The sequence below is a fragment of the Symphalangus syndactylus genome, chromosome 3 (genome assembly GCF_028878055.3).
Source record: "Symphalangus syndactylus isolate Jambi chromosome 3, NHGRI_mSymSyn1-v2.1_pri, whole genome shotgun sequence".
Lineage (NCBI taxonomy): Eukaryota > Metazoa > Chordata > Mammalia > Primates > Hylobatidae > Symphalangus > Symphalangus syndactylus.
This window is the reverse complement of record NC_072425.2, coordinates 129,099,849-129,126,657: the sequence shown is the minus strand read 5'-3', so window position 1 is coordinate 129,126,657 and position 26,809 is coordinate 129,099,849. Positions and strand designations below refer to the sequence as shown.

At 38.5% G+C, this 26,809-nt stretch overlaps 2 protein-coding genes across 6 annotated transcripts in view; one reads left to right on the top strand and one right to left on the bottom strand.

Moving 5' to 3' along the window:
* Nucleotides 1–26,809, bottom strand: part of TEX12 (testis expressed 12) — an 84,378-nt gene that overhangs the window by 7,250 nt on the left and 50,319 nt on the right. The gene's annotated exons all lie outside the window — the stretch shown is intronic.
* On the top strand, nt 1,037–24,865 carry IL18 (interleukin 18). 4 transcript variants are annotated; one of them, XM_055273133.2, is made up of 6 exons: nt 1,049–1,461; nt 12,453–12,560; nt 13,936–13,947; nt 17,320–17,454; nt 18,872–19,005; nt 23,777–24,413. In XM_055273133.2, exons 2-6 carry the CDS (start codon nt 12,482–12,484, stop codon nt 23,996–23,998), a joined length of 582 nt encoding a protein of 193 aa, XP_055129108.1. In that variant the 5' UTR covers nt 1,049–1,461; nt 12,453–12,481; the 3' UTR covers nt 23,999–24,413. The 4 variants fall into 4 exon arrangements, with proteins under 4 accessions (XP_055129106.1, XP_055129108.1, XP_063492602.1 ...); XM_063636531.1 differs by having other exon boundaries at nt 1,213–1,461; nt 12,474–12,560; XM_055273131.2 differs by lacking the exon at nt 13,936–13,947 and having other exon boundaries at nt 1,037–1,461; nt 12,474–12,560; nt 23,777–24,865.

Sequence of the window (26,809 nt, the reverse complement as noted above, 5' to 3'; positions counted from 1 at the left end):
TTCAACTTGAGTCATGTATGTATTCTTATCATATACTTCTTAAAGGTACTATTTTTTTCTTCTGATAGTCACCACACCAAGCACTTCCAGCCACCCTGCCACAGACTTCCTTTGTAATCACTGCTGAAGGGCATGATGTTTTTATGACTTCCCGAAATGAAAACCCTATCTTGTTTTTAAAACAAACAAACCAACAAAAAGTAGTGTTTAGGTAAGCATTTTGTTACCTGACTCTAGGAACCCCTCTGTTTTTATATCATCTCTGTACTGGCAAAACACAAAAACAAAATGCCAGCTTGCTAATTCCCTTCCTAGCAAAGTAATACAGGTTAGCACATGTTCAAGAAAAAAATGACTAAGAAATTTTGTTTCCACTAATTATTTTCAAGACTGTGATATTTACACTCTGCTCTTCAAACGTTACATTTTGTAAGACTATTTTTTAACGAGTTGAACATAAGCCCTAAAAATATGTATCCTTAAATTGTATTTCAAATATTTTAAGTCAATCTTTGCTATCATTCCAGGAATAGAAAGTGTTAACACTGGAAACTGTAAGTATTTACCCTCTTACCTGAATTTTGGTATCCCTCTCCCCAAGCTTACTTTCTGTTGCAGAAAATGTAAAAATTATTAAATAAAATTCTAATGATGGTATCCATGTGGTTTGCATCTGATATAGCAGATAAAGAAGTTTTATGAAAATGGACTCCTGTTCCACTGAAAAGTAAATCTTAACGGCCTGTATCAACTATCCTTTGACACTATATTGAGCTTGGGAGGAAGGGGAAGTCCTGAATGAGGTTATAAAGTAAAAGAAATATTTGCAAAATGTTCCTTTTTTGAAAATGTTACATTTTAGAAATATTTTAAGTGCTGTAACATTGTAGGAATTACCCCAATAGGACTGATTATTCCGCATTGTAAAATAAGAAAAAGTTTTGTGCTGAAGTGTGACCAGGAAGTCTGAAAATGAAGAGAGACAGATGACAAAAGAAGATGCTTCTAATGGACTAAGGAGGTGCTTTCTTAAAGTCAGAGGTACTCAGAAAGAGGTACAGGTTTTGGAAGGCACAGAGCCCCAACTTTTACGGAAGAAAAGATTTCATGAAAATAGTGATACTACATTAAAAGAAGTACTCATATCCTCTGCCACTTTATTTCAACTTCTATTGCCCTAGGAAAGAGCCTGTTTGAAGGCGGGCCCAAGGAGTGCTGGCAGCAGTCTCCTCCCTCCACCTTCTTCCTCATTCTCTCCCCAGCTTGCTGAGCCCTTTGCTCCCCTGGCGACTGCCTGGACAGTCAGCAAGGAGTTGTCTTCCAGTGCATTTTGCCCTCCTGGCTGCCAACTCTGGCTGCTAAAGCGGCTGCCACCTGCTACAGTCTACACAGCCTCCGGAAGACGAAAGGGACCTCAGACCTTCCAGATCGCTTCCTCTCGCAAGAAACTATTTGTCGCAGGTAAGAAATATCATTCTTCTTTATTTGGAAAGTCAGCCATGGCAGTTAGAGGTAAATAAGCTAGAAAAGCAATTGAGAGGAATATAAACCATCTAGCATCACTACGATGAGCACTCAGTATCAACATAAGAAATATAAGCAAAGTCAGAGTAGAATTTTTTTCTTTTATCAGATATGGGAGAGTATCACTTTAGAGGAGAGGTTCTCAAACTTTTTGCTCTCATGTTCCCTTTACACTAAGCACATCAAATGTTAGCATAAGTAACATGTTTAAAGATAACTATGTACTTTTTTAACAACCAAAAAAAGCATAAAGAGTGACACTTTTTTATTTTTACAAGTGTTTTAACTGGGTTAATAGAAGCCATATAGATCTGCTGGATTCTCATCTGCTTTGCATTCAGACTATTGCAATATTGCACAGAATGTAGCCTCTGGTAAACTCTTTTGTACGCTCATGAGAGAATGAGTGAAAAAGACAAATTACGTCTTAGAATTCTTAGAAATAGCTTTCACTTTAGGAACGCCCTGAGAATCACTGCTTTAGAGTGGTAAAATAAATAAGCTTCTCTTTAAAGGGAGTCTCAAGACAGAATCAGTTACATTAAAAGCAAACAAAAAATTTGCCCATGGTTAGTCATGTTATGAAATCTGCCACACCTTTGGACTGGGCTACAATTGGATAATATAGCATTCCCCGAGATAATTTTCTTTCACAATTAAGGAAAGGGCTGAATAAATATCTCTGTTTGAAGTTGAATAACAAAAATTAGGACCCCCCTAAACTTTAGGACACCTAAAATTCCTCTTTTTTGCCTATATTCAGCTACTTTAAGTTCTATTAAATCTTCTTTCAGGGCAGGTGCAGTAGGTCATGCCTAGAATCTCAGGCAGGCCTGAGCCCAGGAATTTGAGACCAGCCAGGGCAACATAGTCTCTACAAAAAAATAAAAAATTACCTGGGTGTGTTGGTGCATGCCTGTAGAACTACTCAGGATGCTGAGGATTGCTTGAGCCCAGGATAGTCAAATCTGTGGTGAGTTCAGCCACTAAACAGAGCGAGACTTTCACAAACAAACAAAAAAAAAACTTCCTTCAAAATAACTTTTTATCTGCAATGTTTTCCTATTGCCTGTGAGATTAAATTTACTCTTTTACCTGATTTCCAAAGTCCTCCATAATCTAATTCCACTTTACCTTGTGTTCACTGCAAAACAGCAGGACTGTTCCACTACAATCCAAAAATCACAGGCTGGGTGCAGTGGCTCACACCTGTAATCCCAGCACTTTGGAAGGCCAAGGCAGGTGGATTGCTTCAGCTCAGGAGTTCAAGACCAGCCTGGGCAACATGGCAAAAACCCTGTCTCTCCAAAACATACAAAAATTAGCCAGACATGGTAGTATGTGTCTGTAGTCCCAACTACTCAAAAGGCTGAGGCAAGAGGATCACTTGAGCCCAGGAGGTCAAGGCTACAGTGAGCCATGTTCGCTGTGTCACACACTCCAGCCTGGGTGACAGAGCCAGAACACGTCTCAAAAAAAAAAAGAAAGAAAAGAAAAGAAAGGAAAAAAAAAATCGCTCTATTCAGTTCACCCCCACCACAACATTGTTTTGATTATCACATAAATGCTGGTCCATTTCCTTCTCTATCTATTCAAATCTTTAAGCATTCTTTGAGATTCAATTCAATTCTCCTTTTCAAACTAGGCCATTTAAACTACATCAGTTCCATTTTGATTTTTTGCTTTGAGTCTACAGACTCAAAAACAAAAACTTAAAAACTTATTTTTTTCTTCTACTCTCACCTCTTCCACACTCACATACGCACATTCATAATAAGATGGCAGAATGTTCAAGGATAAAATGATTTATAGAGCTGAAAAGTTAGGTTTTGATCTTGTTGCTGTCAAGCCGACTACCTACCTGATCTCAGGGAATTAGTTACGTAGCATGCTCCCTCATTTCATCCCATACCTATTCAACAGGATTGGAACTCCACAGCAAGGATAAACATAATCATAGTTGCTTTTCAAGTTCAAGGCGTTTTAACTTTTAATCTAGTAGTATGTTTGCTGTTGTTGTTGTTGTTTGTTGTTGTTTTTGTTGTTGTTGTGTGAGACGGAGCCCTGCTCTGTCACCCAGGCTGGAGTGCAGTGGCATGAACTCGGCTCACTGCAACCTCCGCTTCATGGGTTCAGTCAGTTATCCTGCCTCAGTGTCCCAAGTAGCTGGGACTACAAGGCATATGTCACCATGCCCGGCTAATTTTTGTATTTTTAGTAGAAACAGGGTGGGTTTCACCATGTTGGCCAGGCTGGTCTCGAACTCCTGACCTCAAGTGATCCAGCTGCCTCGGCCTCCCAAAGTGCTGGGATTACAGGCGTAAGCCACCGTGCCCAGCCTAATAGTATGTTTTTAAACTCTTAGTGGCTTAACAACGCTGATTGTATAATAAATATGCCATACATATGTACTGTCTTAGAATTATGAAGAAGTGGTTACTAGGCCGTTTGCCACATATCATTGGTTCTCTCCTTACAGCTTTAACTAGAGTCTAGAATTTCAGGTTGGTAGAGCTGGAACAGACCTTAAAGATCGACTATCCAACTTCCTTGTCCAAATGAGGAAACTGAGACCCTTAAAATTAAGTGACTTGCCCCAGACAAAACTGGACCTCATGTGTTCTAATTTCCATCATGAAATTCTACCATTCACTAGCCTCTGGCTAGTTGTCAACGTATTGCATAACTAAATTTTTTTGTTTGTTTTAAAGAACAAATTGTCACTGCTTACTCCTGGGAGGATCTTTCTGAGGTGGTTTATAACTCTTAAAAAAAAAAAAGTCAATCGTCTGAGAATTTTAGATGAAATAGCCAAAGCATTTTTATCCAATGGATACTATTATTTTCATAGATTAGAGTTAAAGCAAAGAAACATGGATGAGAAAGGAAGAGGAAAATTGAGGAGAGGAGGAATGGGGATGAGAACACACCACTTGTAACCAGTCATAGATGTATTGAGAACTAACAAGAAGAACTGTAAGAAAATAAGAATGAAGAATTCAAAATCAACACATGAAATAAAAAAGAAACTACTAGGGAAAAATGGAGAAGACATTAGAAAAATTATTCTATTTTTTAAATTCTGTTTTCAGGCTTCCCTCCTGTTCTTCCTCCTTCTCATTGGCTTTCAGGTAGAGGGAAAGTTTAAGATAGAAAAAATATATATATTCTACACATCCCTTTCTATGCTATTGTCATGGCAACAAGGTTTATCATAGCAAACTTTTATTCATACAACATTTATTGAGTTCTTACTGTGTGGTAAGCTCTTTCCAGGTGTTGAAGATTCAGGGGAAAAAAGGACAACTCCTTGTCTTAAAACTCAGATGGAAGCTGAACAGACCTATTTTTAATCAAAGTAATCTCAATTCAGGGTAGTAAGAGCTATTTAAGAAGCATGAACAGGTGTGAAGGAGGTGGGACTCTGAGGAGAGAATAATTAGCTAGGAATGAAAGAGCAGAGAAGTTTTCATAGAGGAACTATTAAAGCTGGGAGATACGGGATGAAAGATGAGGCAGGGTTTGCAGGCAAAAAAAAAAAAAAAAAAAGCAGGGGAAGGGGAAGTTCTGGCCTGGCAGAGAGAATAACTCTGGCAACAATAGAGGAGAGTCTGGAAGCAAGAAAACCAAGTAGAAGAGTATTAAAATGGAAGATGCCAGGGGTGATGAGGGCTTGATTTAAAACAGTGCTGTTGGAGACGGAGAGGAGATACCAAATTCTGGAGACATTTCTGAGTTAGAATCTACAGTATTTATCAGACAAGGGAAAGATTAGACAAAGGAGTTAAGAATGACTTCCAGGTTTCAGTTTTGGGCAGGTAACTAGGACATGTTTTGAAAAGTAATTTATTAGATCTCTTACCATTGGAACTATGTATCTGGAGCCAAATTAAAATTTGTACATGTATATAACTCTCCCCCCCCCACCAGTAACTACTACCCTAACTCTCTACTTTGTAGCCAGACTTCCTAAAAGAATAGTTTGTAGTCACTGTCCTTACTATTCCCCCTCCCATTCTGTCCTAGATATTTGTCCACCTACCATCTGCTGCCTCCACTTTACCCAAACTGTTCTACGGTTACCCAAAACTTCCTAATTGCCAAATTCAATGGACAAGTTTAAGCTTATATGTAAATTAGGAGCTCTGCAGTTTCTGATTTCAAGCAGCCCCTCCTGAAACTCTTTCTCTTTTGACTTCTGTGATACATCTCAGATTTACAAAACTGAACTAATTATTTTACACTTGAGCTGTATTTTCATTCTTTTTTCTTAATGAATGAGGTAACCACTCAACAAATCTCCCAATCCAAAAACTACGAAGTCATCCTCAGTTCCTCCTTCTTCTGTTTGACCCACAACAGATCAGCTGAGAAATCCTGCTGTTTAGTATCTCTTGAATTCACTACCTTAATTTATAGCCTCATCAACTCTTAATTGTTAAAATTGCTTCAGTAGTTGTTGTCTGACCTCTGTCCCATCTTGTTCAATCAGGTCCATTCTTTTGTTCTTGGTGGTGGTGTTTTTTGTTTTTTTTTTTTTTTTTTGAGACGCAGTCTTGCTGTGTCGCCCAGGCTGGAGTGCAGTGGCGCGATCTCGGCTCACTGCAGGCTCCGCCCCCCGCGGTTCACGCCATTCTCCTGCCTCAGCCTCCCGCGTAGCTGGGACTACAGGCGCCCGCCACCTCGCCCGGCTAATTTTTTGTATTTTTAGTAGAGACGGGGTTTCACCGTGTTAGCCAGGATGGTCTCGATCTCCTGACCTCGTGATCTGCCCGCCTCGGCCTCCCAAAGTGCTGGGATTACAGGCTTGAGCCACCGCGCCCAGCCTTTAATGTAATTTTAAATAATTTTATATATGATAACGTTATCCAAGTGCTAAGGGATGTATTGTTACTGCTGTGAAAAAAAAAAAAAAAAAAACTCTAAATAAGTATGTTGAAACCAAGGTTATATGCAAGAAAACAATATTAAAAAGGCCAAAGTACCACCATAATAGGCTGTGTGGAGACAGCAGGCTACAAAACACTAGTAATAATGCTGAGAAAGTTGAAAAAAAGAAAGCAAGCAACAATATGCTTTGGTGGTTGTAGGTTTATGTACTCCAAGAATACCTCCTCTCAAACTTTTACGTTTTTTTCCAAAGAAAAGCTAACTTTGGCCAGGCGCAGTGGCTCACGCCTGTAATCCCAGCCTTTGGGAGGCCAAGGCGGGCAGATAACCTGAGGTCAAGAGTTCGAGACCAGCCTGACCAACATGGAGAAACCCACCCCCCTCACTACTAAAAGAATACAAAATTAGGCCAGGCACGGTGGCTCACCCCTGTAATCCCAGCACTTTGGGAGGCTGAAGCAGGAAGATCACCTGAGGTCAGTAGTTCGAGACCAGCCATGGAGAAACCCCATCTCTACTAAAAATACAAAATTAGCCGGGCATGGTGGTGCATGACTGTAATCCCAGCTACTCAGGAGGCTAAGGCAGGAGAATCACTTGAACCTGGGCAATGGAGGTTGCAGTGAGCTGAGATCGCGCCATTGCACTCCAGCCTGGGCAACAAGAGCGAAACTCTGTATCCGAAAAAAAAAGAAAAGAAAAGTTAACCTTGAACTATGTGAGATCTTTAGAAATGCATTCTTTCTGTAAAATGTGACTACATTTGCCTTATTTATGGTAAAAATGTTGAGGCCTCAAACAACCCATGTTTTCTCAGTCTCCCTGCTGCCTAGCCTTTGTTCACATTGCTTCTTCTTGGTGGAAGCTCTTCCTCTGGCCTTGAAAATGCCTGCTTCTCTTTCAAGGCAGCACAGTCATCACTTCCTGTGGTAACCTTCTCCAGCACCATCAAACAGAAAGAATGAATCTCTTGTAAATTCAGCTCTTATATCATTCATTACATTATTTTGTAACTCTTTATAGATTCTTCTCTCCCACTAGACTCTGAGTCACTGGAGAGTAGGAGCTAACTCTCATTCATGTGTGGTTTGGTCAGCTACTGGCCACATTCCTGATGCATAGTTCATGCTCAAACCTTAACTGGTGAATCAGCTCAAATATTGTCCTTCTCTAAATCCATTCACTCATTGACTAACTATGTACTCAAAATAGTAAACACCAGTAATTTAATCCAATTCCTGCCCATACTGCTGAATACATTTCAGGTGAATTACTTTAATAAATATGTGTGTATTACATAACATTAAGGTTTGTAGAGAAGATCATGCTAGTCATTATTTCACCAACTGATGACGAATCAAAACATAGAGTGCCTCTCAGGTTAACAAATGTCTGCCTTCTTAGTTAATGCAGTCATTAACAAACACCTTCTGATGCTGATAATAGGGCCGTGTTCAGCAATGAAGCCATAAAGGTGAATAAAGAAAATGCCTTCATGGAGTTCACAGCCTAGTCATTATTGTTCTGATTTTTAATATTAATGTTGGTTTGGGTTTTGGTAAAAAATGTTTAGACTTATCTCAGTGATCTTTTCATCCTTTGCTATATTATTTTTCTCTAAGAGTCTTCCTTATCCCCTCCTTTAAAAAAGTAGGTGATAACTCTAAATTGTAAATTTAAATATTATAAATATTTAATATTTATAATATTTAAATGTTTGATAAATATTTAAATTTTATAATATTTAAATGTTTATTTAAATTCATTTGTACATCAGTTTTTATTTTATTTAAATGTGTTGGCCAGGCATGGTGGCTGACACCTATAATCCCAGAACTTTGAGAGGCCAAGTCAGGCAAACCACTTGAGCTCAGGAGTTCGAGACCACCTGGGCAACGTGGTCAAACCCCATCTCTACCAAACATACGAAAACTTATCTGGGTGTGGTGGCACGCATCTGTGGTCCCAGCTACTTGGGAGGCTAAGATGGGAGAATCGCTTGAACCCAGGTGAGAGGGGTGGCGTGGATGTTGCAGTGAGCTGAGATCGTGCCACTGCACTCCAACCTGGGTGACAGAGTGAGACTCCATCTCAAAAAAAAATATTATTTAAATAAGATAAATTTAATAACTGTTCACACTTAGATGAGCATAAGGAACTAAACCTAGATAAAACTGTTAAATCAGGCCAGTGACTCATGCCTGTAATCTCAAGCACTTTGGGAGGCCAAGGAGAGAGAATGTCTTGAGTCCAGGAGTTAAAGACCAGCCTGGACAACATAATGAGATCCCATCTCTATTAAAAAAGAAAATAAACCTGTTAAATAGCTGCCAACTCACAAGTATTTGTGGTCAGCTTAATTTGCATTAGGTTTTTTCAACTGAGTTTTAATTTCCTGCTTACATATATGCTTGCTTTTAGATTATGTTAGAAAGAATTTGAGTCAGTTCTCTACCTATGAACACAGTTTTATGGCTACTCCTCTATGTACCATTGACAATTGTGACTCACCCATCTTCCTTAGAGCCCCAACCGTAACTGCCTTCAGGAACCCAAGGCACCACTGAATTCTAGTGTAGGGGCTCCCTAATTATTTTTGTGGCATGGGCTTTCATGGGAAATATGAAGACTGTGGACCCCTTCTCAGAACAATGTTTTTACAGACATAAAATTACTTAACTATATAAAGGAAACCTATTATATTAGAACAGAGTTATCAAAAAATTTTTACCTACTTCAAGTTACGCTACAAGGCTATAGTAACCAAAACAGCCTGGTACTGGTATAAAAACAGACACATATGTCAACGGAACAGAATAGAGAACCCAGAAATAAAGCCACATACTAGGCCAACTGATTTTTGGCAAAGCTGACAGGAATATACAACGGGAAAAGGACACCAGTTTCAATAAATGGTGCTGGGAAAATTGGGTAGCTATATGCAGAAGGAATGAAAGTGGACCCATATCTCTCACCATGTATAAAAATCAACTCGCCGGGCGCGGTGGCTCAAGCCTGTAATCCCAGCACTTTGGGAGGCCAAGGCGGGCGGATCACGTGGTCAGGAGATCGAGACCATCCTGGCTAACACGGTGAAACCCCGTCTCTACTAAAAATACAGAAAAATTAGCCAGGCCTGGTGGCAGGCGCCTGTAGTCCCAGCTACTCAGGAGGCTGAGGCAGGAGAATGGCGTGAACCCGGGAGGCGGAGCTTGTAGTGAGCCGAGATCGCGCCACTGCACTCCAGCCTGGGAGAGAGAGCGAGACTCCATCTCAAAAAAAAAAAAAAAATCAACACAAGATGGATTAAAGACTTAAATGTAAGACCTGAAACTGTAAAATGGAAAAAAAAAAAACCTAGAGAAAACTCTTCTGGACATTGGCCTAGGTAAAGAATTCATGAACAAGCCCTCAAAAGCACAGGCAATAAAAACAAAAATAGACATATGGGACTTAATTAAACTAGAGAGCTTCTATACAGCAAAAGAAATAATCAACAGAGTAAATAGACAACCTGCAGATTAGGAGAAAATACTTGCAAACTATACATCTGACAGGGGACTAATATCTCAAATTTACAAGGAACTCAAACAGCTCACAACAGAAAAACAAATAATCTCATCAAAAAATGAGGTAAGGACACAAGTAGATATTTTTCAAAAGAAGACATACAAATGGCCAACAAGCATGAAAAAATGCTTGTCAACACTAATCATCATAGAAATGCAAATTGAAACCACAATGAGATACTATCTTATACCAATCAGAATGGCTGTTATTACAAAAAATAACATATATTGTTGAGGATGCAGAAAAAGGAACCACTTAAGCACTCTTGGTGGGAAGATAAATTTATAAAACCTCTATAGAAAATAATATGGTGATTTCTCAAATAAGTGATAGAACTACCCTTTGATCCAGCAATCCCACTACTGCGTATCTACCCAGAAGGAATCATTATACCAAAAAGATACCTGCATTTGTATGTTTATTTACAGCACTATTCACAATAGCAAAGATATAAAATCAACCTAAGTTGTTCATCAACTGATGGTTGGATAAAGAAAATATGGTGTGTGTGTGTGTGTGTGTGTGTGTGTGTCTGTATGCATATATGCAATGGAATATTATTCAGCCATAAGAAAGAATGAAATCATCTCTTTTGCAGCAACATGGATGAAACTGGAGGCCATTATCTTAAGTGAAACGACTACGACTCAGACACAGAAAGGCAAATACCTCATGTTCTCACTTATGAGTGGGAGCTAAGTAGTGCAGATGCATAGACAATATAGAATGATAAACAGTAGAGACTCAAAAGGTGGGGGAAGTGAGAGGGAGGTGGATGAGAAATACTTAATGGATACAAAGTGTGTTATTCCAGTGATTGATACACTAAAAGCCCTAACTTCACCACTATGCAATATGTTCATGAAACAAAATTACACTTGTGCCCCATAAATTTATACAAGTAAAATAAAAATACAAAAAAACTTTATATGTAAACTTGTCATAATAAGTACAAATGCTTATTGGCATAATAAGTACAAAGAAACATGTCTGATAGCATGGTTTTGACATTTGCTTCTCTGTCAAACACTTCAATTCACTGAAAGAAAACAGCTTATGATACATCTTTAAGAAAGCATGTTTACATTTGCCTTTTAAACTGGATATGAAACTCATTTAATAAAAACCAATGCAGAAAAGAAAAAATAAATTCTAAATTTAAATATTAATGTTTAATAAAATTTTATTTTATTTAAACTTATTAAATAAAATATATAATAACCATCCACATTTGGATGTGTATAAGGAACTAAATCTAGACAAAACTGTTGTATAACACCAACTAACAACTATTTTGGGGTTAGCTTAATTCAGATTAATTTTTTTAAACTGAGTCTTAAATTCCTGCTTACTCTACCATACATGCTAGGCCTCATATCATGCTAGAAAAATTTTGAGCACAGATTTATGAATACTCTCCTGCATACCATTTAATTTTTAAACAAATTTTGATGCAGTATATATGTGCCTTTTTACCAACACATTAAATAATAAGATCTACTGTGAGAACTAAACTTCTGTAATTTCAAAGTAGTAATGAGTTTAAACCATGTCTCAAGATCTCTGCAATAACTGTAGCACAATAGAAAATAGGTATTTCTATTAATGACAGAGTCACACGTACTACTAATAATACTGTGGTTTGTTTCCTGCAACTAATCATGGAAGGAATGCTAAATTTCAGAAGTTGGTGAAAATACATGTGTATTTTTTTCCCCATCCAAGTTCACAGATTTCTCACAGAGAACTCCTATTCCATAACAAAATTCTAGAAGCCCGCACACCATATTCGAAGAAGGGCAGAAAGGAAGAGCAAATAGAAGGATTTAAATTTTTTTCAAATCCTGTATCCCTTGATTTTACAGCAAGATTGTATTTATGTATTACTTGTGTTAAAAATATAGTATAATCTAGACTCCAGATCAAAAACCACTGCTGCTCAGGGAGAAAGAGGGCCATCAAATGCCAGAGCGCTTCAGCCTTCTCCCACCCTGCCTGTACCCTCAGATGGAAGCACTTTTTTATCATTGTTTCACCTTTACCACTTTGACAATGAAGTCACAAACCTTCCGCCTCTCACCCATAGAAACCCACTGGTTGTAAGAGAAGGATGAAGCCAGTCCTTCCTAAAGGGCAGGATTAGATGTGTTTCTGGCATCATCAGATGAAACTATATTTATATTGATAATATATTTATATTTCTCAAGGAATACTAAACTAATGATTCAGTTCAGTACTGGGCCATTTATCTACCCTTTATAATATTGTTTAATGAGAAAATGCTTTCTATCTTCCAAATATCTGATGATTTGTAAGAGAACACTTAAACATGGGTATTCATAAGCTGAAACTTCTGGCATTTATTGACTGTCAAGATTGTTCATCAGTATACTAGGTGATTGACTGACCACTGAACTTGAAGGTAGTATAAAGTAGTAGTAAAAGGTACAATCATTGTCTCTTAACAGATGGCTCTTTGCTTTCATTAGGAATAAAGATGGCTGCTGAACCAGTAGAAGACAATTGCGTCAACTTTGTGGCAATGAAATTTATTGACAATACGCTTTACTTTATAGGTAAGGCTAATGCCGTAGAACAAATACCAGGTTCAGATAAATCTATTCAACTAGAAAAGATGTTGTGAGGTGAACTATTAAGTGACTCTTTTTGTCACCAAATTTCATTGTAATATTAATGGCTCTTAAAAAAAAATAGTGGACCTCTAGAAATTAACCATAACATGTCCAAGGTCTCAGCACTTTGTCACACCACGTGTCCTGGCACTTTAATAAGCAGTAGCTCACTCTTCAGGTGGCAGTAAGTGCACATCATGAAAATCCCAGTTTTCGTGGGAAAATCCCAGTTTTCATGGGATTTCCATGGGAAAAATCCCAGTACAAAACTGGGTGCATTCAGGAAATACAATTTCCCAAAGCAAATTGGCAAATTATGTAAGAGATTCTCTAAATTTAGAGTTCTGTGAATTACACCATTTTATGTAAATATGTTTGACAAGTAAAAATTGATTCTTTTTTTTTTTTTTTCTGTTGCCCAGGCTGGAGTGCAGTGGCACAATCTCTGCTCACTGCAACCTCCACCTCCTGGGTTCAAGCAATTCTCCTGCCTCAGCCTTCTGAGTAGCTGGGACTACAGGTGCATCCCACTATGCCTGGCTAATTTTTGTATTTTTACTAGAGACAGGGTTTTGCCATGTTGTCCAGGCTGGTCTTGAACTCCTGATCTCAGATGATCCTCCTGCCTCGGCCTCCCAAAGTGCTACGATTACAGGCATGAACCACCACACACGGCCTAAAAATTGATTCTTATGATTAATCTTCTGTGAACAATTTGGCTTCATTTGAAAGTTTGCCTTCATTCGAAACTTTCATTTAAAAGCCTGAGCAACAAAGTGAGACCCCATCTCTACAAAAAATTGAAAAATATCCTGTGGACACCTCCTACTTTCTTTGGAGGCTGAAGCAGGAGGATCACTTGAGCCTAGGAATTTGAGCCTGCAGTGAGCTATGATCCCACCCCTTCACTCCAGCCTGCATGACAGTAGACCCTGACACACACACACACAAAAACAAAACCTTCATAAAAAATTATTAGGTGAGTTTAATTAGGTGACTTTCCATTTAAGCAATCAATTTAAAAGTAAAATCTCTTATTTTATAAAACTTATTTTTAGTTGCATATTGAAATTTCTAAACCCTAGGTTTAAGTTTTATGTCTAAATTACCTGAGAACACACTAAGTCTGATAAGCTTCATTTTATGGGCCTTTTGGATGATTATATAATATTCTGATGAAAGCCAAGACAGACCGTTAAACCATAAAAATAGGAGTTCGAGAAAGAGGAGTAGCAAAAATGAAAGCTAGAATGAGATTAAATTCTGAGTTGAAATACAAAATTTTACATATTCTGTTTCTCTTTTTTCCCCCTCTTAGCTGAAGATGATGGTAAAGTATAAATGAATTTATTTTTCTTTGCAAACTAAGTATCTGCTTGAGACACATCTATATCACCATTGTCAGCTGAGAAAAAAAAATGGTTCTCATGATACCAATGTATTTGGAAAGCCAATCTGCCCTCAAAGAAATGTGGACTCAGTAGCGCAGCTTTGGAATGAAGATGATCATAAGACATACAAAGAAGAACCTCTAGCAAAAGATGCTTCTCTACGCCTTAAAAAATTCTCCAGCTCTTAGAATCTACAAAATAGACTTTGCCTGTTTCATAGGTCCTAAGATTAGCACGAAGTCATGGATTCTGTTGCGGGGGGAGCGTTGCATAGCAAAAAGGGATTGAAGCATTAGAATTGTCCAAAATCGGTAACACCTCCTCTCAGAAATGCTTTTGGAAGAAGCCTGGGAGGTTCCCGGGTTGGGGGGGAGGGGGGGCAGAAAATTCTGGAAGTAGAGGAGATAGGAATGGGTGGCGCAAGAAGACCACATTCAAAGGCCAAGATCTGAAAGACACCATGGCATTTATGATGAATTCAGGGTAATTCAGAATGGAAGTAGAGTAGGAGTAGAAGGCTGGTGAGAGAAGCCAGAGTGATAAACAGGGTGTAGAGCAAGACAAGATGTGAAATTTGGACTTTATCTTGGAGATAATAGGGTTAATGAAGCACAATATGTATTAGCTAGGGTAAAGATTAGTTTGTTGTAACAAAGACATCCAAAGATACAGTAGCTGAATAAGATAGAGAATTTTTGTCTCAAAGAAAGTCTAAGTAGGCCGCTCAGAAGCAGTATGGCTGGAAGCAACCTGATGATACTGGGACCCCCAGCTTTCTTCAGTCTTGTTACCCACCATCCCCCAGTTGTTGATCTCACTCACATAGTTGAAAATCATCATACTTCCTGGGTTCATATCCCAGTTATCAAGAAAGAGTCAAGATAAGAGAAGTCAGGCTCATTCCTTTCAAAGACTCTAATTGGAAGTTAAACACATCAATTCCCCTCATATTCCATTGACTAGAATTTAATCACATGGCCACACCAAGTGCAAGGAAATCTGGAAAGTATAATCTTTATTCCAGGTAGCCATATGACTCTTTAAAATTCAGAAATAATATATTTTTAAAATATCATTCTGGCTTTGGTATAAAGAATTGATGGTGTGGGGTGAGAAGGACAAAAGGGTTGAGAGGCTATTATTTTAGTTCTTACAAGACATGATGGTAGACATAGGGGAGTGCTGATGAGGAGCTGTGAATGGATTTTAGAAACACTTGGGAGAATCAAGAGGACATGATTTAGGGTTGGACTTGGAAAGGAGAAGAAAGTAGAAAAGATGATGCCTACATTTTTCACTTAGGCAATTTGTACCATTCAGTGAAATAGGAAACAAGGGAGGAAGAGCAGGTTTTTGTGTATACAAAGGGGAGGATGGATGATGCATTTAGTTTTGGATCTGAGATGTTTGTGGAACATCCTAGTGGAGATGTCCAAAAACTCTTCTACATGTGGTTCTGAGCTCAGGACAAAGATTTGGGCTGGAGATAGAGATATTGAAGGCTTATGCATAGAAATGGCATTTGAATCTATAGAGATAAAAAGACAAATCAGAGGAAATGTGTAAAGTGAGAGAGTAAAAGCCAAGTACTAAACTGGGGGGAATACCTACATTTAAAGGATGCAGTAGAAAGAAGCTAATAAAGAACAGAGAGCAGACTAACCAAAAGGGAAGAAGAAAAACGAAGAGAATTCCCCCAACTCCCAGGAGAGCATTTCAAGATTGAGGGGATAGGTGTTGTGTTGAATTTTGCAGCCTTGAGAATCAAGGGCCAGAACACAGCTTTTAGATTTAGCAACAAGGAGTATGGTGATCTCAATGAAAGCAGCTTGGAGGCAGAGGCAGATTGCAATGAGTGAAACAGTGAATGGAAGGTGAAGAAATGATACAGACAATTCTTGCTAAAAGCTTGGCTGTTAAAAGGAGGAGAGAAACAAGACTGGCTGCAAAGTGGGATTGGGTTGATGGAGCAGTTTTAAATCTCAAAGAGCTTTGTGCTTTTTTTGATTATGAAAATAATGTGTTCATTGTAACTAATTGAGGCAATGAAAAAAATAATATGAAAGACAAAAATATAAAAACCACCCAGAAATAATGATAGCTACCATTTTGATACAATATTTCTACACTTCTTTCTATATATATATATATATATATATATACAGACACAGAAATGCTTATATTTTTATTAAAAGGGATTGTACTATACCTAAGCTGCTTTTTCCAGTTAGTGATATATATGGACATCTCTCCATGGCAACGAGTAATTGCAGTTATATTAAGTTCATGATATCTCACAATAAGGGCATATCTTTGCCCATTTTATTTAATCAATTCCTAATTGGTGAATGCTTGTTTCCAGTTTGTTGTTGTTATTAACAATGTTCCCATAAGCATTCCTGTACAAAAATGTTCACAAATTTGTCTGATTTTTTCTTCAGGATAAAACTCAGGAGGTAGAATTGCTGGGTTGATAGAAGAGAAAGGATGATTGGTAAATCAAAGCTTCAGTAGAGGGTACATGGCGAGCACAAATGGGATCAGCCCTAGACACCAGAAATGGCACCTTCGCATTTCCCCTTGGGACAAAAGGAAGAGAGGAAATAACTGGTGCTGCCAGAGTTAAATTTGTACCTGGAGTAGCAGGAAATCATTTGCTGAAAATGAAAACAGAGATGATGGTGTCGAGGTCCTGAAGAGAGCAAAGAAAATTTGAAATTGCGGCTATCAGCTATGGGAGAGAGTGCTGAACTGGAAAACAAAAGAAGTATTGACAATTGATATGCTTGTAATGGCACCGATTTGAACCCTTGTGCCACTGTTCACCAGCAGCACTCAGCAGCCAAGTTTGGAGTTTTGTAGCAGAAAGACAAATAAGTCAGGGATTTAATATCCTGGCAAAATGGTAGAAAAAATGAACTCTGAGATCCAGCTGCACAGGGGAGGAAGGGAAGACAGGAAGAGGTTAGATAGAGAGGAAATACAAGAGTCAGGAGACTGGAAGATGTTGTGAAATTTAAGAACACATAGAGTTGGAGTAAAAGTGTAGGAAAACTAAAAGGGTAAGAGACTGGTCAGAAAGTAGGATATTTGAAGATAACACTTCAGAGGCAGAGTAGTTCTGAATGGTAACAAGAAATTGAGTGTGCCTTTGAGAGCAGGTTAAAAAACAATAGGCAACTTTATTGTAGCTACTTCTGGAACAGAAGATTGTCATTAATAGTTTTAGAAAACTAAAATATATAGCATACTTATTTGTCAATTAACAAAGAAAGTATGTATTTTTAAATGAGATTTAATGTTTATTGTAGAAAACCTGGAATCAGATTACTTTTGCAAGATGGAATCTAAATTATCAATCCTAAGAAATTTGAATGACCAAGTTCTCTTCATTGACCAAGGAAATCGGCCCCTATTTGAAGATATGACTGATTCTGACTGTAGAGGTATTTTTTTTTAATTCGTAAACATAGAAATGACTAGCTACTTCTTCCCATTCTGTTTTACTGCTTACATTTTTCTGTGCTAGTCCCAATCTTTAGATGAAAAGTCACAGGAGTAACAATAATTTCACTTACAAGAAACTTTATAAGGCATCCACGTTTTTTAGATGGGGTTAAAAATTGGATACAATAAGACATTGCTAGGGGTCATGCCTCTCTGAGCCTGCCTTTGAATCACCAATCCCTTTATTGTGATTGCATTAACTGTTTAAAACCTCTATAGTTGGGTGCTTAATCCCTGCTTGTTACAGCTGAAAATGCTGATAGTTTTCAAAATATTAAAAATAAATACACACACATTTCAAATGAGTCTGTCTTCCCCCAGAAACTTTAGAGTACAAGAGAAAAGGATTAAGTTGCCAGGTGTGGTGGCATCTATCTGTAATCCTAGCTACTTGGGAGGCTCAAGCAGGAGGATTGCTTGAGGCCAGGACTTTGAGGCTGTAGTACACTATGATCGCACCTGTGAATAGCCATTGCACTCCAGCCTGGGTGATATAGAGACCTTGTCTCTAAAACCAAAAAAAAAAAAAAAAAAAAAAAAACTTAAAAAGAAAAGAAAATGATCAAGTCTACTGTGCCTTCCAAAATACGAATTCCAAATATCAAAGTTAGGCTGAGTTGAAGCAGTGAATGTGCATTCTTTAAAAATACTGAATACTTACCTTAACATATATTTTAAATATTTTATTTAGCATTTAAAAGTTAAAAACAATCTTTTAGAATTCACATCTTTAAAATACTCGAAAAAGTTGCAGTGTGTGTGTTGTGATACACATTAAACTGTGGGGTTGTTTGTTTGTTTGAGACGCAGTTTCACTCTGTCGCCCAGGCTGAAGTGCAGTGCAGTGGTGTGATCTCGGCTCACTACAACCTCCGCCTCCTAGGTTCAAGCGATTCTAATGCCTCAGCCTCCCGAGTAGCTGGGATTACAGGCACACACCACTTACACCTGGCTAATTTTTGTATTTTTAATAGAGTTGGGGTTTCACCATGTTGGCCAGGCTGGTCTCAAACCCCTGACCTCAAGTGATCTGCCTGCCTCGGCCTCCCAAACAAACAACTCCACAGTTTAATATGTGTTACAACACACATGCTGCAACGTTTATGAGTATTTTAACGATATAGATTATAAAAGGTTGTTTTTAACTTTTAAATGCTGGGATTACAGGCATGAGACACTGTGCCAGGCCTGAACTGTGTTTTTAAAAATGTCTGACCAGCTGTACATAGTCTCCTGCAGACTGGCCAAGTCTCAAAGTGAGAACAGGTGTATTAAGGACTATCCTTTGGTTAAATTTCCGCAAATGTTCCTGTGCAAAAATTCTTCTAACTAGAGTTCTCATTATATTTATTTCAGATAATGCACCCCGGACCATATTTATTATAAGTATGTATAAAGACAGCCAGCCTAGAGGTATGGCTGTAACCATCTCTGTGAAGTGTGAGAAAATTTCAACTCTCTCCTGTGAGAACAAAATTATTTCCTTTAAGGTAAGACTGAGCCTTACTTTGTTTTCAATCATGTTAATATATTTAATATAATTAGAAATATAACATTATTTCTAATGTTAATATAAATAATATAATAAGAAAACTCAAATATCCTCAGACCAACCTTTTGTCTAGAACAGAAATAACAAGAAGCAGAGAACCATTAAAATGAATACTTACTAAAAATTATCAAACTCTTTACCTATTATGATAACGGTGGTTTTTCTGAGCCTGTCACAGGGAAGAGGAGATACAACACTTGTTTTATGACCTGCATCTACTGAATAATCAGTCTTTATACAAATAATACTGTAGAATACATATGTGAGTTATACATTTAAGAATAACATGTGACTTTCCAGAATGAGTTCTGCTATGAAGAATGAAGCTAATTATCCTTCTGTATTTCTACACCTTTGTAAATTATGATAATATTTTAATCCCTAGTTGTTTTGTTGCTGATCCTCAGCCTAAGTCTTAGACACAAGCTTCAGCTTCCAGCTGATGTATGTTATTTTTAATGTTAATGTAATTGAATAAAAGTTATGAGATCAGCTGTAAAAGTAATGCTATAATTATCTGAAAGCCAGGTATAAAGTATTTCTGGCCTCTACTTTTTCTCTATTATTCTCCATTATTATTCTCTATTATTTTTCTCTATTTCCTCTATTATTGTTAGATAAACCACAATTAACTATAGCTACAGACTGAGCCAGTAAGAGTAGCCAGGGATGCTTACAAATTGGCAATGCTTCAGAGGAGAATTCCATGTCATGAAGACTCTTTTTGAGTGGATATTTGCCCGATAAATAACTGCTTTCATGCCCACCCAGTCCCCACTGAAAGACAGTTAGGATATGACCTTAGTGAAGGTACCAAGGGGCAACTTGGGAGGGAGAAAAAAGCCACTCTAAAATATAATCCAAGTAAGAACAGTGCATATGCAACAGATACAGCCCCCAGACAAATCCCTCAGCTATCTCCCTCCAACCAGAGTGCCACCCCTTCAGGTGACAATTTGGAGTCCCCATTCTAGACCTGACAGGCAGCTTAGTTATCAAAATGGCATAAGAGGCCTGGGATGGAAGGGTAGGGTGGAAAGGGTTAAGCATGCTGTTACTGAGCAACATAATTAGAAGGGAAGGAGATGGCCAAGCTCAAGCTATGTGGGATAGAGGAAAACTCAGCTGCAGAGGCAGATTCAGAAACTGGGATAAGTCCGAACCTACAAGTGGATTCTTGTTGAGGGAGACTGGTGACAATGTTAAGAAGATGGAAATAATGCTTGGCACTTAGTAGGAATTGGGCAAATCCATATTTGGGGGAGCCTGAAGTTTATTCAATTTTGATGGCCCTTTTAAAGAAAAAGAATGTGGCTGGGCATGGTGGCTCACACCTGTAATCCCAGCACTTTGGGGGGCCAAGGCAGGCAGATCACCTGAAGTCAGGAGTTCAAGACCAGCCTGACCAACATGGAGAAACCCCATCTCTACTAAAAATACAAAATTAGCTGGGCGTGGTGGCGCATGCCTGTAATCCCAGCTACTGGGGAGGCTGAGGCAGGAGAATCTTTTGAACCCGGGAGGAAGAGGTTGCGGTGAGCCAAGATCGTGTCATTGCACTCCAGCCTGGGCAACAAGAGCAAAACTCGGTCTCAAGAAAAAAAAAAAAAGAATGTAAAATTACCAAAGGCATAAGCTTAATAATTTAATTCAAATTTTAAAAAGGGCGGGGGGTGGCTTAAAGAGATCTGTGCAAATGAGGGAATCTGACATTTAAGCTTCATCAGCATCATAGCAAATCTGCTTCTGGAAGGAACTCAGCAAATATTAGTTGGAGGGAGGGAGAGAGTGAGGGGTGGACTAGGACCAGTTTTACCCCTTGTCTTTAATCCCTTTTCCTGTCACTAATAAGGATCTTAGCAGTGGTTATAAAAGTGGCCTAGGTTCTAGATAATAAGATACAACAGGCCAGGCATGGTGGCTCATGCCTGTAATCCCAGCACTTTGGGAGGGCAAGGCAAGTGTCTCACTTGAGATCAGGAGTTCAAGACCAGCCTGGCCAACATGGCGACACCCTGTCTCTACTAAAAAAAAATACAAAAATTAGCCAGGCATGGTGGCACGCACCTGTAATCCCAACTACTTGTGAGCCTGAGGCAGGAGAATTGCTTGAAACCAGGAGGTGTAGGCTGCAGTGAGCCGAGATCACACCACTGCCCTCCAGCCTGGGTAACAGAATGAGACTTCATCTCAAAAAAAAAAAAAGAAAAAAGAAAAAGATAAAACTGGCTGCTCTTATGTGCTCACCTTTCACTGTTGATTACTAGCTATAAAGTCCTATAAAGTTCTTTGGTCAAGAACCTTGACAACTCTAAGAGGGATTTGCTTTGAGAGGTTACTGTCAGTGTCTGTTTCATATATATACATATACATGTATATATGTATCTATATCCAGGCTTGGCCAGGGTTCCCTCAGACTTTCCAGTGCACTTGGGAGATGTTAGGTCAATATCAACTTTCCCTGGATTCAGATTCAACCCCTTCTGATGTAAAAAAAAAAAAAAAAAAAAAAAATCCCTTTCCCCTTGGAGCACTCAAGTTTCACCAGGTAGGGCTTTCCAAGTTGGGGGTTCTCCAACGTCATTGGGATTGCTTTCACATCCATTTGCTGTGTACCTTCCGTATGATGGCTGGGAGTGGTCAACATCAAAACTAGGAAAGCTACTGCCCAAGGATGTCCTTACCTCTATTCTGAAATGTGCAATAACTGTGATTAAAGAGATCACCTGTTCTACCTATCCACACTCTCACTTTCAAATGTAAGTTTCTTTTTTTATTTTATTTTATTTTTTTTAGACAGAGTCTTGCTCTGTCACCCAAGCTAGAGTGCAGTGGCACAATCTCGGCTCACTGCAAGCTCTGCCTCCTGGGTTCAGGCCATTCTCCTGCCTCAGCCTCCCCAGCAGCTGGGACTACAGGCGCCTGCCACCACGCCCAGCTAATTTTTTGTATTTTTAGTAGAGACGGGGTTTCACCGTGTTAGCCAGGATGGTCTCGATCTCCTGAACTTGTGATCCGCCCACCTCAGCCTCCCAAAGTGCTGGGATTACAGGCGTGAGCCACCGCACCCAGCTCAACTGTAAATTTCTATACTGGTTCATCTTCCTCTCTAATGTTACTAGAGCTTTTGAAGTTTTGGCTATGGATTATTTCTCATTTATACATTAGATTTCAGATTAGTTCCAAATTGATGCCCACAGCTTAGGGTCTCTTCCTAAATTGTGGTATATTGTAGACAGCTGCAGAAGTGGGTGCCAACAGGGAAACTAGTTTATACTTTCATCAACTTAAGACCCACACTTGTTGATAAAGAATAAAGGTCAAGAGTTATGACTATCGATTCCACAACTGATTGAGAAGTTGGAGGTGACCTCCACCACCCAGAGTCTTTCAGGCATCTTAGGAGGATGAAGAAATGCTATTTTAATTCTGGAGGTTTCTCTATCAGTGCTTAGGATCATGGGAATCTGTGCTGCCATGAGGCCAAAATTAAGTCCAAAACATCTACTGGTTCCAGGATTACCATGGAAGAACCTTAGGTGGTGCCCACATGTTCTGATCCATCCTGCAAAATAGACATGCTGCACTAACAGGAAAAGTGCAGGCAGCACTACCAGTTGGATAACCTGCAAGATTATTGTTTCAAGTAATCTAACCATTTGTCACAGGACCCTATTCTGTGACTGAAACATACAAGAATCTGCATTTGGCCTTCTAGGGCAGGGCCCAGCCAAGTAGACCATATTCAGGACAGAAATTCAAGACTACTATGGAACTGGAGTGCTTGGCAGGGAGGCAGAGTCAAGGGCTGCCAACTGAGCCAATACAGCAGGCTTATACAGGAACCCAGGGCCTAGCCCTACAACAAGTATTGGGTCTATTCACAGTAAGTTTTAATTTCAGGCTCCACTGAAAGAGTAAGCTAAGATTCCTGGCACTTCCTGTCTCTCTCACAGTTGGCTCAGAAACGAGAACTGGCCAGGCCAGGCATGGTGGCTCATACCTGGAATCCCAGCACTTTGGGAGGCCGAAGTGGGAGGATCACTTGAGGCCAGGAGTTCAGGACCAGCCTAGGCAACAAAGTGAGATACCCCCTGACCCTTTCTCTACAAAAATAAATTTTAAAAATTAGCCAAATGTGGTGGTGTATACTTACAATCCCAGCTACTCAGGAAGCTGAGGCAGGGGGATTGCTTGATCCCAGGAGTTCAAGGCTGCAGTGAGCTATGATTTCACCACTGCGCTTCTGACTGGGCAACAGAGTGAGACCCTGTCTCAAAGCAAAAAGAAAAAGAAACTAGAACTAGCCTAAGTTTATGGGAGGAGGTCATCAACGTCTTTAGCTGTGAATAGTTATAGAGGACAGAAACTGACATTAGCCCAAAAAGCTTGTGGTCTTTGCTGGAACTCTACTTCATCTTGAGCAAATGTGGACACCACTCAATGGGAGAGGAGAGAAGTAAGCTGTTTGATGAATAGGGGAAAACTAGAGGCCTGGACCTGAATATGCATCCCATGACAGGGAGAATAGGAGATTCGGAGTTAAGAAGGAGAGGAGGTCAGTATTGCTGTTCAGAGATTTTTTTATGTAACTCTTGAGAAGCAAAACTACTTTGGTTCTGTTCAGTAATATACTTCAAAACAAACTTCATATATTCAAATTGTTCATGTCCTGAAATAATTAGGTAATGTTGTTTTTTTCTGTATAGGAAATGAATCCTCCTGATAACATCAAGGACACAAAAAGCGACATCATATTCTTTCAGAGAAGTGTTCCAGGACATGATAATAAGATGCAATTTGAATCTTCATCATACAAAGGATACTTTCTAGCTTGTGAAAAAGAGAGAGACCTTTTTAAACTCATTTTGAAAAAAAAGGATGAATTGGGGGATAGATCTATAATGTTCACTGTTCAAAACGAAGACTAGCTATTAAAATTTCATGCCAGGCGCAGTGGCTCACACCTGTAATTCCAGCCCTTTGGGAGGCCGAGGCGGGCGGATCACCAGAGGTCGGTAGTTCAAGACCAGCCTGACGAACATGGTGAAACCTTGTCTCTACTAAAAATACAAAAAATTAGCTAGGTGTGGTGACCCATGCCCGCAATCCCAGCTACTCAAGAGGCTGAGGCAGGAGAATCATTTGAACCCTGGAGGTGGAGGTTGTGGTGAGCCAAGATTCCACTCCAGCCTGAGCAACAAAAGCAAAACTCTATCTCAAAAAATAAAATAAATAAATAAATAATTCATAACGTGAATTGTGAATTTTTATGTTTAGAAAGATTATGAGATTATTAGTCTATAATTATAATGGTGAAATAAAATAAATACTGGTCTTGCAAAACATCATTAAGAAATGAATGAACTTTCACAAAAGCAAATAAACTTTCCCTTATTTAAGTGAATAAAATATTTGCATAATGTTTAAAAAATTCATAGTTTGAAAACATTCTACATTGTTAATTGCCATATTAATTATACTTAATATAATTATTTTTAAATCTTTTGGGTTATTAGTCCTAATGACAAAAGATATTGATATTTGAACTTTCTAATTTTTAAGAATATCATTAAACCATCAAGATTTTTATAAGGAGGCCACTTCACTTGACAAATTTCTGAATTGCTTCCAAAGTCAGTATATTTTTAAAATTCAGTTTGATCCTGAATCCAGCAACATATAAAAGGGATTATATACTCTGGCCAACTGACATTCATCCCAGGAATGCAAAGATGGTTTAATATCCTAAAATCAATTAACATAACATACTATATTAATAAAGTATCAAAACCATATTCTCACCTTTTTTTCTTTTTTCACAATTCCTTGGTTACACTGTCATCTCGATAGATGCAGAAAAAGCATTTGACAAAATCCAATTCATAATAAAAATTCTCAAACTTGAAAGAGAACATGATAAAGGCATCTATGAAAAACCTACAGCTATTATCATACTTAACAATGAAAAACTGAATTATTTTACCCTAAGATCAAGAATAATGCAAGCATGTCAGCTCTTGCAACTTCTATTCAACATCGTACTGGAGGTTCTAGCCAGAGCAACCATACAAGAAATAAAAATAAAAGGCACCCAGATTAGAAAGGAAGTCTTTATTTGCAGACAACATTGTTCTTTATGCAGAAAACCCTCAGGAATACACACACATTAGAACTAATAAGTTCAGCAAGGTGGCAAGTTGCAATATCAATATGCAAAAATACACTGAAGGCTGGGCTCAGTGGAGATGGCATGTACCTTTCGTCCCAGTTACGTGGGAGGCTGAGGTAGGAGGATCACTTGAGGTAAAGTTTGAGGCTATAGTGCAATGTGATCTTGCCTGTGAATAGCCACTGCACTCGAGCCTGGGCAAAAAAGTGAGACCCCCATCTCAAAAAAAAAAAGGGTATATTGGTATTTCTATATATGAGCAATGAACAATCTGAAAACAAGAAAATTCCATTCACAATGGATTAAAAAGAATAAAATACAAATAAATTTAGCAAAAGAATTATAAAACTTGTACATCGAAAATTTCAAAGCATTCTGAGGGAAATTAAAGATGATCGAAATAATTAGAGAGACATTCTATGATCATTGATTGGAAAACTCATTCAATATTGTTAAGATAACAATTCTCCCCAAATTGATGCATGCATTCAACTTAGTCTTCATCAAAACTCCAGCAGGGTTTTTGCAGAAATTGACAAGCTTTACCCAAAATGTATATAGAAATGAAAAGACCCAGAATAGCAAATAATTTTTTAAAAACAAAGTTGGAAAACTTTTACTTCCTAATTTTAAAACTTACTATAAACCTAAAGTTATCAAGACCATTTAGTACTAATACAAGATATAAATATATAGATCAAAGAAACAGATTTGAGAGTCCAGAAATAAACTCTAATATTTATGGTTAGTTGATTTTTGACAAAGGTGCCAAGTCAGTTTGATAGAGAAAATAAGGCCAGGCACAGTGGCTCACGCCTGTAATCCCAGTACTTTGGGAGGCTGAGGAGGGTGGATCACTTGAGGTCAGGAGTTCAAGACCAGCCAGGCCAATATGGTGAAATCCTGTCTCTACTAAAAATACAAACATTAGCCGGGCATAGTGGCATGTGCCTGTAATCCCAGCTACTCAGGAGGCTGGGGCAGGAGAATCTCTTAAACCTGGGAGGTGGAGGTTGCAGTGAGCCAAGATTATTCCACTGCACTCCAGCCTGGGCAACAGAGCAAAACTTTGTGTCATAGATAGAGAAAATAGTATCTTTTCAACAAATGATAATGAGACAATTGGATATCCACACACATACAAAAAAAAGATTAACTTAGACCCTTACCTTACCCCTTATACAAAACTTCATTCAAAATGAACCAGAGACATTTAATATAAGAGCTGAAGCTATGAAACTTTTAGAATAAAGCATATGAGAAAATGGTAAAACCTTGGGTTCAGCAAAGGTTTTTTAGACATGACCCAAGAAGCATGATCCATAAAAGAAAAATAATTAACAAATTTGACTTAACCAAAATTCATTATTTTGGGGTTGAGGAGGAACTGGGTGAAGGATACATGGGACATCTCTCTACCATTCTTTCAACTTCCTGTGAACCCTTAATTATTTCCAAATAAAAAGCTATTCTTTTCTTTCTTTAGAGAGAGTGCCTCATTGTCACCCAAGCTGGAGTGCAGTGGTGTGATTATAGCTCACTGCAGCCTTGAACTCCTGGGTTCAAGTGA

Excerpts from the sequence above, each read along its gene's own strand:
- IL18 (XM_055273133.2), top strand. The coding sequence starts at position 12,482 with ATGGCTGCTGAACCAGTAGAAGACAATTGCGTCAACTTTGTGGCAATG. Across the intron at positions 17,455-18,871 it reads GACTGATTCTGACTGTAGAG|ATAATGCACCCCGGACCATA; the intron begins GTATTTTTTTTT and ends TATTTATTTCAG. Across the intron at positions 19,006-23,776 it reads ACAAAATTATTTCCTTTAAG|GAAATGAATCCTCCTGATAA; the intron begins GTAAGACTGAGC and ends TTTTCTGTATAG.